This window comes from Labrus bergylta, chromosome 7, assembly GCF_963930695.1.
Source record: "Labrus bergylta chromosome 7, fLabBer1.1, whole genome shotgun sequence".
Lineage (NCBI taxonomy): Eukaryota > Metazoa > Chordata > Actinopteri > Labriformes > Labridae > Labrus > Labrus bergylta.
In genome coordinates this window covers 21,113,929-21,128,617 of record NC_089201.1, presented here as the reverse complement: position 1 = coordinate 21,128,617, position 14,689 = coordinate 21,113,929, and the positions used below count along the sequence as shown (strand labels likewise).

General features: G+C 40.8%; 1 protein-coding gene across 1 annotated transcript in view; it reads right to left on the bottom strand.

Annotated features, from left to right (window-relative positions):
- pparab (peroxisome proliferator-activated receptor alpha b) overlaps positions 1 to 14,689 on the bottom strand; it is a 37,241-nt gene that overhangs the window by 17,088 nt on the left and 5,464 nt on the right. Inside the window, exon 2 of the mRNA XM_020660515.3 lies at positions 1,743 to 1,994. Coding sequence (XP_020516171.1) covers positions 1,743 to 1,950 — 208 coding nt within the window. The 5' untranslated portion in view covers positions 1,951 to 1,994. The remainder of the gene's footprint in view (positions 1 to 1,742; positions 1,995 to 14,689) is intronic.

The window sequence follows — 14,689 nt, the reverse complement described above, 5'->3', positions numbered from 1 at the left end:
TTATCCTCAAATAGGTAATTGTCAAATTGTGCAAGGAGCAAAAACAGTTGCATGCACGTTTGCAAGCTAGTTTGTGACAAATAATTAAATAAATAAATAAATAATGTAGGAATACGTTATAAACAAAAATAGTATTTATAAATCAACATTTATCCTTCAGTAGAAGAGGAGGAAAGATGTCTTACTAGTCTTAGTCGTATTTGCATATAGCTGTAAAATTCTTCCAAACTTGAATATTTTGTAAAGTGATACTTGATGCTTGGTGTGGATCACACTTTCTTTATGACTGTACGGCACATAGATGACTGGAAGCTGTGTATAAATGGCACTGGGATGTTTAAAGAAGATGTTTTTCTCATACAAAAATGATCTGACAGTATTTGCACAATACACACCCTATTGTAGCTCAGAATCACTATCTATTGGTCTTACTAATGTTTCTGTCCCTCTTGAGTTGTGTCAAGGTCAAGGTACTCTTGATTTAAGATCCAGAAGGACTTCAACGCTAGTATTACTAATACATTTTGAATAAATATATATTAGGAAATCTTCTGCCTTCATTAATGCATCCCTTCTGTGTGGTTTCATCCCCCTCTAGCAAAGAACTAGAGGAATGTTTCCCTCTTCGCTCCAACAAAGACGGTTTCATCACAACTCTTAATTCAGCGGTATCAACATGCCACCTGTGGTGTGCTTCGAGTCACTATCATAACAGCGTTGGAGTGGTATTACTGCTCTTCCTCATGGACAACTGGTCATAGGACTGGACATAGGTTGCCAAAAAGTTTCAATTTCACCTTAGGGGAACATGGTTTATAGAACAGGCTTGGTACACAAATAGCAAAGATGAAATGGTAGAAAACCTCGGCACTAAGTCAAGCCACATGAGTTGGTGGAGACATACCAGAAAAGGGATAAGCAGCATTTGGCAGCCGACCTGGAGCTGTGTGCCTGCCTGGTGTTAGTACACATGTATCAGGAAAAACATGTCTGTGGTTCTTCTGCGCCTGTGTGTCACTGTTAACACCCCCAAATAACATAAATCCTAAAGCCCCCCTTACTGCATTTTCCATGACATCAACAAATGTTTCTGCGATGCCTTTTTACCCATACTTCCTGCTCTTTTCTTCTTTCCTTCCTTTTTTTCTTACTTGGACCATCTATTCTTTCCATTGTATATTTATCTTTCCACACTTTTAACAGCCTCTTCACTTGTTGCATAATTTGGAAGTAAGCACACATTTTCCAATATGCCCATGTGACTTTGATTCAGGAGGAAACACAGCAGCAAAATGGATGTTTCCTGAGCGGTGGTGCATGGTGGCTGAGGAATGTGTGAATTCCTCAATGGTTATGGGGCGAGGAGAAGGGCTGTACAAAGAGGTGAAACGAGGGAGTGCAGAAAATAAGAGGAGGGTAAATTGAAAGAGATGAATGAATAGGGGGGAATTATTGGCAACAAATTGGCGTGAAATGGGCAGAAAATGAGTAAAAACGAGTAAATCGGTGACAAGGTAAACCAGAATACGTTTCAAAACAACAAGGGATAAAAAAAAGTGGGACAATATTGGTAAAGAAAGTTCTAGATCTATAAGTAAATTATCCAAAGTGTGTGTCTTCTCTAAACAGTAAAATGCAACAAATTAGAGATTAAGGGGTTAAACTGAGGGACTACAACAACAATGGCAAGGAGATAACACAAAGTTTCCAGGGGCACTCTGAATCAGAAAATGAGCATTCACCTAGTACAGTGGAACCTTCAGAACCATTGCTGGATGACTGGTATTCGGGGACATCGAAGGAACTGAGGCCGTCGTTGTCTATGGACTGCGAGATGTCCTGGAGCTCCTCAATGCCACCCATGAATTCGTCATCGACGCACAGGGGGCTGTCCAGCACCGAGTCCTCCAGGGGCGAGGGGGGATGGTAGTGGCTCTCCATGTCGACCATTGCGATGGCAGAGGAGCGGGCTGCCGGCACTCTCACACATCAGACTGGAGACAGAGGACACAGGGAGGGTAGAGGGGGAAAAAATACAATGAGGTCAGAGAGGTTATATGGAAATACACACTGACAGAGAGAAGAAAACAGGATAATTAAATTCTTAGGTCACCTCTGTGTTAATGGCTAGAAGTTAAGAGACAGCATTCATGCTTACAGCGCTGTGATTTTTAGATAGAGCACTGACAGTGTTCCCCCCAACGGCCCCCTCCAGCCCCCCTTCATGGTCAAGTTCATTTTATTTTCTATATAGCGCCAGATCACAGCAGAAGTCATAAGGATACCTTTCCTATAGAACAGGTCTATACCGCCTCCTTTTATTAAACAAACTTAACAGCCTGAAGTTATTTATCTTATTTACACAACGGCATGTCATTTCTGTCTCTACATGGTCGCGTGTTGTTAGGTGGGGGTTGCTTCTGCTGTATAAATCCAATGAAGAAATCGTGAAACAGACTGTAGATTATAACGCCATTTATCGGCCGAGGTCAGACAACTTTACCAAACACGCATTCTTACAAAGAGTAACAGTGTTCACGGTGCTGCTTATATTCTGTTAAAAGGTGCAACCCACAAATTCCTTTCTATTTGGGTACATCACTATAAAACAATAAAGATGACATGACACTGATTTGTATACGTAACAGATGTAGACTCTTTGTCTAGCAAACAGTTGTTGACAACATATGGTTTTCTCCTACACGAAAAAAGATCTGCAACAATTTTGGTGTTTCACCCATATAAGGTTACAGCTTCACACACCCAAAGTAGGAGCGCTAACAGGTGGTAGACAGACTTAAATAGTACATTTCACAATGTCACCAAGATGAATTTTTTTCATGAAAATGCGTACTAACACGCGTTTACAATTCTCCTCTGCTCTCTGTAACGCGCACCATAAACCAATGTATTTAATCATTTAATCAACTTTTTTGTCAAAATCATGAAGTAGATGTTGATATTTTTTACATGATAAGAAAGTTGGTTGGGAATCACTTGGGTATAAAGTATGGCAATCCCAAAGTTACATCTCTGAGTGCCAATCCAACCAATATGTTTCGAGATATTTAATAATGGATCAAATTTACACTCCAAACATTAAAACAACATTCACATCAATAAAGCCCTGTTACTAGCATGGCAAAGATGACATCATAACATCAACACTACAGGGTAATAAGTTAATGTCAGTGCACATGATTCAACAAAGCTACTGCCAGAACATTTAGGCCTACTGAGTAGTGCTGATGAAACATGTCATTAGCCAACAGGTGCTGCATGTTGCTATGGTGGATTAGCAGGCAGCAAGATGGAAGTATCTTATGACACAACAGAAGCCCTTCTGCTCCTCTGTACTATTCCCTTCAAATACAGCAACCCTATCCTCACAAAACCTCACAGTGGTCCCGAAAGAGAAGGACTGAGGACAAGAAGAAGGAGAGCGAGGTCCATAGACATGTGGATGGATGAATGTAGGTCACCAGACTGGTTTAGGTTATGAATGGAAGCCTGGAAGAGACAGAGGGTTTGTCCTGTAGAGTAGAGAGTTTGCTGAATTGCACAGGGGGGGACTGGGAGCCATGAGGTACCCATGAGAGTACACTAAGAAGTAGGCTTGTCTTGTACGGCTTGTACCTTACATTACATATTAGAACATCATGCAAACGTATGTAAACTAGGTCAATCTCCAGTAAGCCCTTTCCCATCAGGCCCCACTAAGAACATCTAACGAGGGGGAGGTCATTAGGGGCAGTGGGAGGTGGGTGAAGGGGGCCTGTTGGACAACAGGACAGCAGCTGCCCCTTGTTTCATAACCATTCCACCCATTGACATACTCCTGCCTGTAGTTTAACCTTAACTAGCCCCAAACTGTGTGATGTACTGTGGGCTGTGTGGTAAGACACACTGGCTGCATGCTCAAACAAGAAACCAACTCTTCTTTACTGGTCCAAAACAGAGGCCTGCACAGCGATTATCACTTTTCTACCAACATGGATTTATTATGGCTGTTTTCTGTGAACATTTGCTATTTTAATGGCAAATGATATTACTTTTTTAAAGTTATTGTAGATTTGCTTTATGTTGTGTAATGTTTGTGTATTGTGATAAACTATGTGAATGTGTAAATTGTATTGTCACATTGTAAACTGCGGACCCTAGGAAGAATAGCTTCTAAGTTAATGGCAATCCAAACAAACAAACAACTGTTTCATGTCAGCAACAATGACCTTGTTGCAGCTATTTTCCCCTTGAAAACAGACAACAACAACAACAACAACAACAACAACAACAGTATGGTGCCTACAAAGAATGTAAAATGATTCAGAGCAAGAACAATATCAGAGTCTTCTGAAGTATTTCATACTGGAAAATCCAAACAGTGTAATGAACTGAAACTGAAATGTGTGCAGGCTGTTATGGTTATTTTCCAGGGGCAGCGGCAGTTTACCATACATAGTTAGTTGTACAGGGCTAGTTGAACTATTAAATAAAGATTTGTATGATTTTCCATTATTTTTATGGGATGATAGTCAGCTTTTGACAGAACACAAGTTTAAGTTGAAGATTTTGTATTGGGTATGGAAAATGGCATCAGAAAATCTGTAGCTCTCACCTGTAGGCAAAATCATGCATACGCTTACATCAATCTTTTTTCCCTCATTTTAGCACACCTAAGCTTTGCAAATCCATTACTTTATTTGCACATCGTGGTACATGTAGGTTAGAAATAGGACAGCTGAAATAGGACATCCTAATATCTGTTGGGAAAAATATATCGTCAATATATATTGGAAACCGACATGAATACAAATGTTTTAGGTTTGATGCCAATGGGTAAGAAAGCACAGAACTTTTGGCTGAAACAATTAATTAAGGTGAATTGTCTACACCAGTATTCTGGTTAAATACAATTCAATTCACTAATTAATTATCAAAACTTAACTGAATCTAAAAGTAAATGGATTCCTACCCATTAAACACTCTGCTCCACATGAAAAGAACCCTGCCATGTGAGCGGGCTGCTTTACTGAGCTACTTACTCTACGATATACTTGTGATTCTGAATGGAGGCAGTGTTAGATCTACTAGGATAAAACAAACCTCTTTAGCATTCAGCAGCTAGCTCCTGACCCTCAGGTCTTCGTTTAGAGGACATCCTGTTTCATACACTCACTTCACTCAGCACTGTGTCATTATAACACTGCTTCAGGGGGCGGGAAATAAAGAAGACTCTGGGCTACAGCTTGACTAACATATATACTGTCTATTCAAATAAAACCCCTTGACCTGGGAAAGTTATTATCTAATGGTAAGATGTGAAAAAAAAGTGAGTTTGCAGATTATAAAAATACATTTTCTATGAGATCTGTTACACTTCCTAGCTTGTAAATACTCAATTACACAATTCAGATAACTGACTATGTAAAGTGAACTAAATATACCAGGGTTGTGTCAACAAACTCCCCCTGCATGCATGACTTTCTATTTAAAAAAACATACACGACACAAGTCCTCTTCTGAACTCATGACCCCCAACTACCCCAACAGCATGGAGTGATGGCCCAAGCTAACCTCTGTTGCCACCAACATACAGAATGAGAAAATAAACACACAGAGCCGCTTAGCTGCAGACGTGTGGATTGAAACAGAGAAAAAAGAGAGACACGGGGGAGGGGGGGGGGAGGATTGACAGCAAAGCTACATTACACACTCTTTATCAGCGGAGTGTGAGACAGAGTTAGCGAGTGAGGCAAAGAGAGAGAAAGAAAACAGGGGTTCCTATGGCAACAGCAAGCTTTTGTCCCATAGGTCAAAACCCCTCATGTGCTCACTCAACCAAGCCTACTGAGGGCACCGCACACACCGAGAGGGATGATGAGCAAGGTCATATGTGTTTGTGTGGGTGAGGGTTGGGGTCTAAATGGGGAGGAGGGAGGGAAGGGGTGATGTTTCAAAAGCTTGTTAACTTCGAGCCCACGGAGGTCCCCATGACGATGCCATAGCAATGCCGACACAAGGATCACACTTTGAAATCCGCATAAGAACAAGCATGAGAAGAACAAACTTCCACTGGAATTCAGACTTTTACCAAAATCAATGAATCCCATTATAGGTTAGAGTATTACCAAGTCTGATTCAATGACCACAGGGCCGGATGCAGAAGCATAAATAATCCATACAGTCCAATGAATTTCTGCACAGTCCCTCAGCATGCTCACCCAGCCCCCCATGTAATGCTCATCCGTCGCAGTCAAGACCCACATTAAACAGACAGGCCATGAAGCAGCTCGTAAGCCCCAACCAAGGCAGATAAACACACTCTGAATGTGACCCAGGCGTGAAGACGGCCTCATATTCTCCCAACAGGAAAGCATACAGACCAGCGTGAAGTTAGTTTACTCAGCCGTCTGAGACCCTCAGGAATATTACCCACAAATCACCTGCACTGTTGAGCAGACAGTCTCGGAGGGGAAATCTATCACTCAGGAAGTAGTGAACACAAAGGGGCCCGTTACCTGATCTTGTGGTATCTCTACATCCACACATAAGCCAGTCCATTTTTGTGGGCTAAATAAATTATGGTGTGGCAATGGCGCGGTATCAGTAAAAGGACAAGTCTTCCATGCACCAATCCAATGCCATGATGTATAAGCAATGAAAAATATTAACTTTTACACTGAAAATCAAATGTTCCTCCTGTTGAAACAATGGCCTATAGCAGCAACAAGTTGCTTGTAGTGAAATGTAGGAAATTGGCAGCAAATTGGCAATATTTTACAATGGATAATCCCATCACAATAAACATGTACGGATGCAAGGATTCAGATGGGTAGCACTGGTGTTGACATACAAAGTTGTTAGTGTAGTCCTATGAGTGAAATAAAATATGTATATTCTGTTAAAACACTTGAATGAGATTGATATTGGTACTGAAAAATACCAAAAAATACCCCCCCCCCCCCCCAAAAATCAAACATCTCTATAACTGCCTAACCACTGTCTACAACTAATCCAAGAAGCTTTTCAATACATAATTGAAATCACCAAACAGCAAAGAGTGTGTTGACAAGGAAACCCAGATAAAGCTGGCATCAGACCAAGACATTAGTGGTGTGTATGGGCTTGTCTCGCCAAGGTGTGAAAACAAAAGACTGTAGTTATTCAGAGTGAAGGAAAATTCATGACCATAAAATGAAAAAGAAGACAATAATCTGTTCACATCCTTTTAGGTGTTCTGTAAGAATAAAACAAGCACTAATACTCAAAGACTGCTTGAACATATGAGTTATTGATTAAGATTTTTTTTTTTAGAACTTCCTTAAAAGTAAAACAAAGCCCCTACCTTCCTCGTCCAACGACTTGAAGGCTTCCAAGCTACTTTGGTCCATGATAACTTGACATACAGCTCTCTCCAAGAGGTTGCATGGACATTCAGTGTGTGTGTGTGTGTGTGTGTGTGTGTGTGTGTGTGTGTGTGTGTGTGTGTGTGTGTGTGTGTGTGTGTGAGTGTAAAAGACAGACTACAGGTTAATGTTTAATCCACTCAACCTGTGGTCTGAGTGCTGACAGGCCTCTAAGAGGAAGGGGCCCCGGGGGCATAACGGTGGTCTTATAATATGGGCTGATGGGGCTGTCCCGCCAGCTCTGCCTGTCCATTTGTTTGAAGAGTTCACTCTATAATCTTTGGCTGAACCGTGCCCGCAGTGTAAACACTTGAGTGAATCCTTATCACACAGGGCTGATATGGTGGCCGGCGCCCTCTTATCGTTACGGAGATTGACCAAAGTTCAGGCCGGGAAGTGATTGACGTTGGACTTTAGCTGCAGTCTTAGACAGACGAGCTATACGACAGCCAACAGTTCAATCATTCTGTTATAAAATTTCTTGTAATTTCAAGGTCAATAACACCTCAATGTACAGCACACAATGCATTTTGTCTGGAAAATTCTCACTTCCCAACCTACTGCAAAATGTGATCTCTATTAATCATGTATCCTTTCAACTTTATGAGATTTAAAATCCATGCTGTAAGGTTTTTGAATTTAATGATCTTAAATTACAAAGGTCTGTTAGTTTCAAATTTATTGATTAACTTAATCCATCACCGCAAATATTTAGGTCCTCATTAGAGTTTTTCCAATTTACACACAATGCACTACAGTATATTACCTCATAATCCCTCATTTGGTACTAACCAAGACAATGAAGATTTGATGTAAAAGTTGGGAAAATGACTGCTTAGACCAATGAGAAAATAGATTTGAGGTTCTGCAACACAGCACAAGGGTTTGCAAAATGATTCCCTTTAATGTGATGTTTATTGATTTGAGGGTTGAGGGTCAGTCTTGAACTTGGAAACAGCAGGTTAGAGAACTAGCTCCATCAAGTACATATCACATGATCTTTATCAGCAGAAGATCAAGCAGACAACAAAAAAAGTTTGCTCATTGTACTGTGGACAATGGATGATCCATTGAGGTATTTCTATTTTAGGGATATTTAAGAACCTTTTTTTAATTCATCCTTACCGGCTTAATTTCTTGCTGCCGGGATGGTGCTTTGTTTCAGCAGCAGGCGCTGTGCAGTGTATTCAGCGCTGCTTGAGAATGTTTGTGTCTGTCACTGATTGTCAAGGCTTTGTTGTTAAGGAAATAATAGAATAAATAAAAAGTCACATTCAAAAAAATCTTGCAGGCCAGATACTATTTGCTAGGTGAGACCTCAAATTGGATTTGTTTCCGCGTTTCACATGGATCTTTTTGTTGCAGATTTTTACAATTGCATCATCAAATTTAGCTGGTTCTCCTTTTTCAAGGCGCTGGTTATGCAATGCCCTGGTTGAAGAATGAGCAACATTTTACACAAATATAGCAGAAATCAAGTATATCCTCTGAAAATGTCTCTCTGAGTCATAACTGTCTACAATGAGTGAAAAGCATGAATGCCGCAAGCTGTGTTGTTGTCAGGCCGTGTTCCCATCATGTTTACATGGACGAGACGGCCTTGCGTATTAAGCTGTTTCAGTCAAGGACTAGAGAAAAGAAGAATAGTCTGCTCACTGCTTATTTGAATGTCACCTCAGTGTCTTTAGTCACGGTAATTCTGTGTCAATTTATGTGCAATATAAAGCTATGAGTTAACCAAAGTGTACTAACATTAGCATGCTAACACAACAATGCAGACCACAGGGAATTGCAGCTCGAGCAAAGAACAATTTTGACCGCCTCTTGCACTTAACGATGCTTAATTATGGTGTGTTCTAATTAATAACTCCTTCGTGCAAACGCGAGTGGGGAGGGGTGCAAAATCGAGGTGTCGACAAACAGCAGTTTGTTTTTGTTTAATGCTGGAACTCAACGGCGACATCTACTGGATCAAAAATTCCCACATTCTTCATTTAACCTGACACAGACTATAATCATTCATTCATTCAACTCTATCGCCATTTTGTAGACAAAAACTCAACAAGATGCCATCTGTCCTCTCTGCTCATTTACATCCAGGTAGTAGAGCTTTATGGCAGTTAAGCAGTTGCCATTAACCAGAAGCAAATCCCCAGCTAGTAGCAGACAGCTGCGTTATAGCTTACACAAAACATTTGACCGGCATTGCAGGACTAAATTAAAATAAATAGTTACTCTGGTGCTGACTCATTTGGTCAGTTAATTCTTTAATGAAAAAACAGCTCATTACCAGGAAAGAAAAAGTTATTTTGAGCCACCACTTTTTTTCCTCAAGTCAGCCCCTTTCGCAACACATCATAGTTTTCACTTCATCTGGTCCAAGCATGAAAGCAACTTTCTGGTTTCTCAATTATTCTATTTCAAAATGTGCAAAAAGGCACTTTGACTAAATATGAGTTCTTGCTTTTGGCTGTCGGCATATAAATCCAACCACTGCTGTATTGAGTTGAGAAATAAAACATTAACTTACATAAATCCCAGTGGACTACGACCTCGGCATTGATAGCGTGTTCACTGTCAAAATAATAATTAAATGTTCAAACACACTCACAAGACAGAGCCAATGCAATCTGACCATAAAACAGAGCAGAGGTGCAATGTGACAGAGTATCACGTTACCTCAGAGGTCTGTGGTGACCTGGCCATTTACAACACATTGTTACACGGTGGAAAGTGTGTGTAATTCATGTGTGTGTGTTTGTGTGTGTAGTTTGGAGCCAAAATAAGCACGTGAAAGTTACGATGACATCCTAAAGCTTCATTACATTTCTAAATTTAGGCACATGGACTAGAGAGTTTTGATGTCATGCTACACTGACTCATTGTTGGCATGAACTCTAATGAAGCTATAACTTCCCTGTTTACTTTTAGTTTGTTGATATTGATAAAGATTTTGAAATGCTGGCATTCTTTTTTTTAAGAAATATACTTTTAGTCTGTTTAGTGCAACCAGCTGCAAATATCTCCCAATGTCTTCTTTCTCCTATAATGATAAGGCTTTTTTTCTCAGCTTTACTAGGCTCATGCATGAAGCATCTTTTAGCATGAGTAGTGGATACAATTTAGATTCTATTAACCCGACAATCACTAAGTGGGGTAAAATGATTCCATAACTATTGAGTAATTACATCTGGTTGCATGGGGTATCTTTTCTGGCTCAGAGGAATGACTAAAAAGGAAAAAAGAGAGACTCTGCAACTGAGCAAGGGCAGATGATTTATTCTTCTTGTAGTTACAGATAACACTAGAGTCTATATTTCAGCATGAGCTGGAGAGCATCACATCATGAGAAACCAAACAGCTGCTGTGTAACCTTGCCCTGCAGTTCAACAACATCTTAGCCACTAGCAATGAAGACCATTAATCTTCATTGATACTGATACCGTTATCCAGATTCCTCATTGATCTAAGTCAAACCATCAATGGATACTTTTGGGAAATGGTAAATGGACTTGAGCTTGTATAGTTCTTTTCTAGTCTTCTGACTACTCAAAGTGATTTTACACTACATGTCACACCTACCCATCCACACACTGATGGCAGAGGATGCTGTATAAAGTGACGATCAGAAATAACTAATCCCATTTATACACGTTCATATGCGGCTGACGAAGCAGCGGGAGCAACTTGGGGTGAAGTGTCTTTCCAAAGACACATCGGACATGTTGGGGATCAAACCCCCAACCTTCCAGTTGAGAGACGACCAACTCTACCAACTGAGCCACAGCTGCTCCTTTTCTCTGATTTGGTGGAGAGCTGAGATGAAAACATATACTGATCAGAAAATAAATTATACTTATTTTAAGTGTTGGATTGGAAACATTTTGGCATCAGTAGTGTTAATGATGTATAAGAAGCTAATCAGAGCTTGTGTAAGGAAATTAAACAGGTTGTATTGCGTATGATATCTGTTAGGAAACTGTAAGGTTCTTCTTCTTCATCTTTATCTGTCTGTTTTGTTAATTACTTTGGACTGGTTTTCATGGTGTTACGGCTGTATGTTTCCCTGTGCCCCAGGGATTGTCTGTTGTCTGTTGTCTTTTGTTTCTCTTTTGATCTTTGTTATCATTTAGTGTGTCATATTGTAATAAATCCCTTTGTTTTGACTTTTGTTAAGGTGGTTAGTGTCGTTTAATGGGTCAATGTATGGTTTGCTGTTAGCCCCATAGGGCCGCCTTATGGTGGGGCGTAACAATGGGGAGAATAGAGAATGGGTTTAAGTTGTGTTTACTGGTTTGTCCGATAGTCTTGAACGCACCATTCCTGAGGTGCGCTCAGAGCGGTGCTCTGTCGCTTTAAATGACGTAATACGACAAGTGAAGTGGCAGCTGACGGAGGACCCGTATGGACGCCAACTTGGAAGCTGTCGGACCTAACAGATGACCCACTCCCATGAACTTGTTTTAGAAACCAGCCGTATCGTATGTGATCCAACTACAACAAACAAAACTGAACTCAAAGACGAAACTTGGGCTCGTCGCTCTAAAAGCCGTCCGGTGCGATCAGGCCGCCGGTGCCCCGGCAGACCGGCGTATAGGTGAGCTGACCTAACCTTATGTTTTCCCTGTGTGAGAATCAGTCCTTTCCGTACCTGTCATCTCTTGACTTCTCTGTCACACTTCAGGTTAGGGCTATATCTTACACATCTTAATTGCTCCCCCGATCTAATGTATTTCTTGTCAAATCCTACATTTTCTTAGGAGAAGTATTCAAGTGAACGCTGCACTGGGTCAAAAAAAATGTAGAGGAGTCAGGTGCTCTTCAGGAACAGGGAACATAAGACCAACAGCTTACATAAAAATGTCAGTCCTGATTACAAACAAAGTTTATTATGAAGAAAGGCAGTCTTAACTGAACAGCCGAGGCACTCTGATGCAATATAAATACCCTTTAATAAACAGGGATCTGCCTACGCGTATCGCCAGCTGAGTCTTCATCAGGACCTAAATTTTCTTTTTCTTGACAATACATTTGAACACATTGTGATGACGTTTCATTTAACAGTCATTTGAAACTGGTACTTGTATTGCAATTAGAAGTCCGATAACAGACTTTTTTTATGACCTATTCTATCTTTGCACTGGGTTAATAATGTTAACTCACTCTGATAATTTTTCCCCCATTTGCATAATCATGTACTGATGTGCAGCATCAGTATCCATGTCAGTATCCATGTCAAAGCACCATGTGCTTTGACATGGATATGACTTTGTTGCATGGAGCAGATCTAAGTTTGAACATTGTGTCCATATGTGCTCGACACACCAATATACATTCATATTTAGGAAGCAGCCACTGTGCACATTCCCCTCCACAAATAAAATCTAATGCAATGTCAGCACAATGTAGACATCAACGCAGGTGCCAAAGAGAAGGGAATGTACAAGTGACTCTGTGCTGCTCCACCAGTTGTTCTGTCCCCTGAGCGTTTGCCAAGACACTGTACCTTCACCCCCTGTCACCACGGGGACACCACAGGGACACCACAGGGACACCAGGACAGCAGACTACTTTTTGCCTCTCCCCCAGTGAACTTTGACGAACCACCTTGAGCGCAGTGCTGCCAAGAAATCTAGACCCTGTGGCTTGATTTAGGAGGACAGTACATGTGCTCCAACAAGGATGATCATGCTATTAGTCTTGTGCCAGGTTATGTAGGAAGCAATCTGGAAGAAATTGAATATTACAGGCTGAAATGATAATGTTTAATTAATGATCAAGCAAGGATGAAAGACTTTTTTTCTGGCTCATGCATTTTAAACTTAATATCTTTGGGTTTTGGACGCAGTGATCTTGGAAAAAAAAAAGACATTTTATGAGGAAGTAATGTTTAAATCTGGCAATGACAGATCTGTTTTTTTTCCTCTCATTTCTGTTATTCTAAAGAGTAAAACATCTGAACTGAAAAAAAAGAACCCTCAGTTGCTTCACATATACAGTATAATGAGACCAGGAAGGGAAGTATTCACAAAACTGCTGAAGGTTACCGCTCTCTTTGGCCCAAACTATCTTTGCTCAAGAAATTTCTAATAGCTGTTGTCTGGGGGGGGTTTCTGCATTTATAAAACACAATAGAGTGAGCTGTGCCAGAGTGCAGAAATCACCCCCCCCCCCCCCCCCCCCCAAAAAAAAAACCCTGGGATGAGGACAACATGAAGCTGGGAGCGTTTCTCTCTGCTCAGACAGCTGTGTATATCTTGTTTCATTTTCCAACATGACACTGTCCTGAGTTCCCCCTTTCTGGCTGCCAAACGAGCCTACGTGTTTGTGGGGAGGCACACAGCACACAGGCCCGCAGACAGAGCAAAGCTAATTTGCTAATAGAGAGGGATCGCTGAGTACGACAGAAAAAAAAAAGAGATGTACTTTCGGTTTCCATATAAGCACCAAGCAAGCAGGAGCTGCAGTCAGTCTTAAAATAATTGTATTGCTTTCCGAAGTCTACTTCATTTCATATACACACACTCTCAACCATCATCTTATATCTATATCCAATATCAAAGTAAAACACCCAGCTACATGGCTGGCACACATAGGTATTGTTATATTCTTAATATCGTTTCTTAAGAGCAATGTCAGGTGTAGCAGTCTCTTTGCCCTGCTTCAACCTTTATTATCAACATTTGTAGGGCTAATCCCCAAAACTCAAAGATCTGAATCATTAGAAGAAGACCCCCAGCTGACTCACATTTTTCAAGTGTCTTGATTAATCTTCCTTTAATGCACCATTGCACACAAAGAAATATAAATGATACAGCACGGTGGGCTGTGAAGTTTTACAAAATGTCTCAAAATGCATTTGGGTGCAGAAAATCTCCCCAGAGCTCTGATCCTCTCCAAAACTAAACCGACCCTTTGATCTAAACAGGTAAAGAACACTAAAAAAGTAGACCATGCAAGATGAGCTGCCGCCGACATCCTCATCTGTACTTTTTGGGTCAGGACAACCTTCAGTGATGCATCATTTATAAGGTTTTTTTCAAGAGCGGAATTATCCGCAGAAGGTGTCCTCTCCAAAACAAAACGGACCAAAAACCAGCAAAGTTATGATTGAAGCAGATGCCCCTTCAAAACCTGCGACCGTGTGATGCTCTTCAGTGGAGCTACAGCGCTACTAGCTGAATTAAATTATTCAGTTCAAAAGGCGTGTCCTATGGGTAAAACATGAGGCGCACGAGTGCTGAAATAGCAGTTAAACAGTAATGAATTGCAAGAACAGCTTC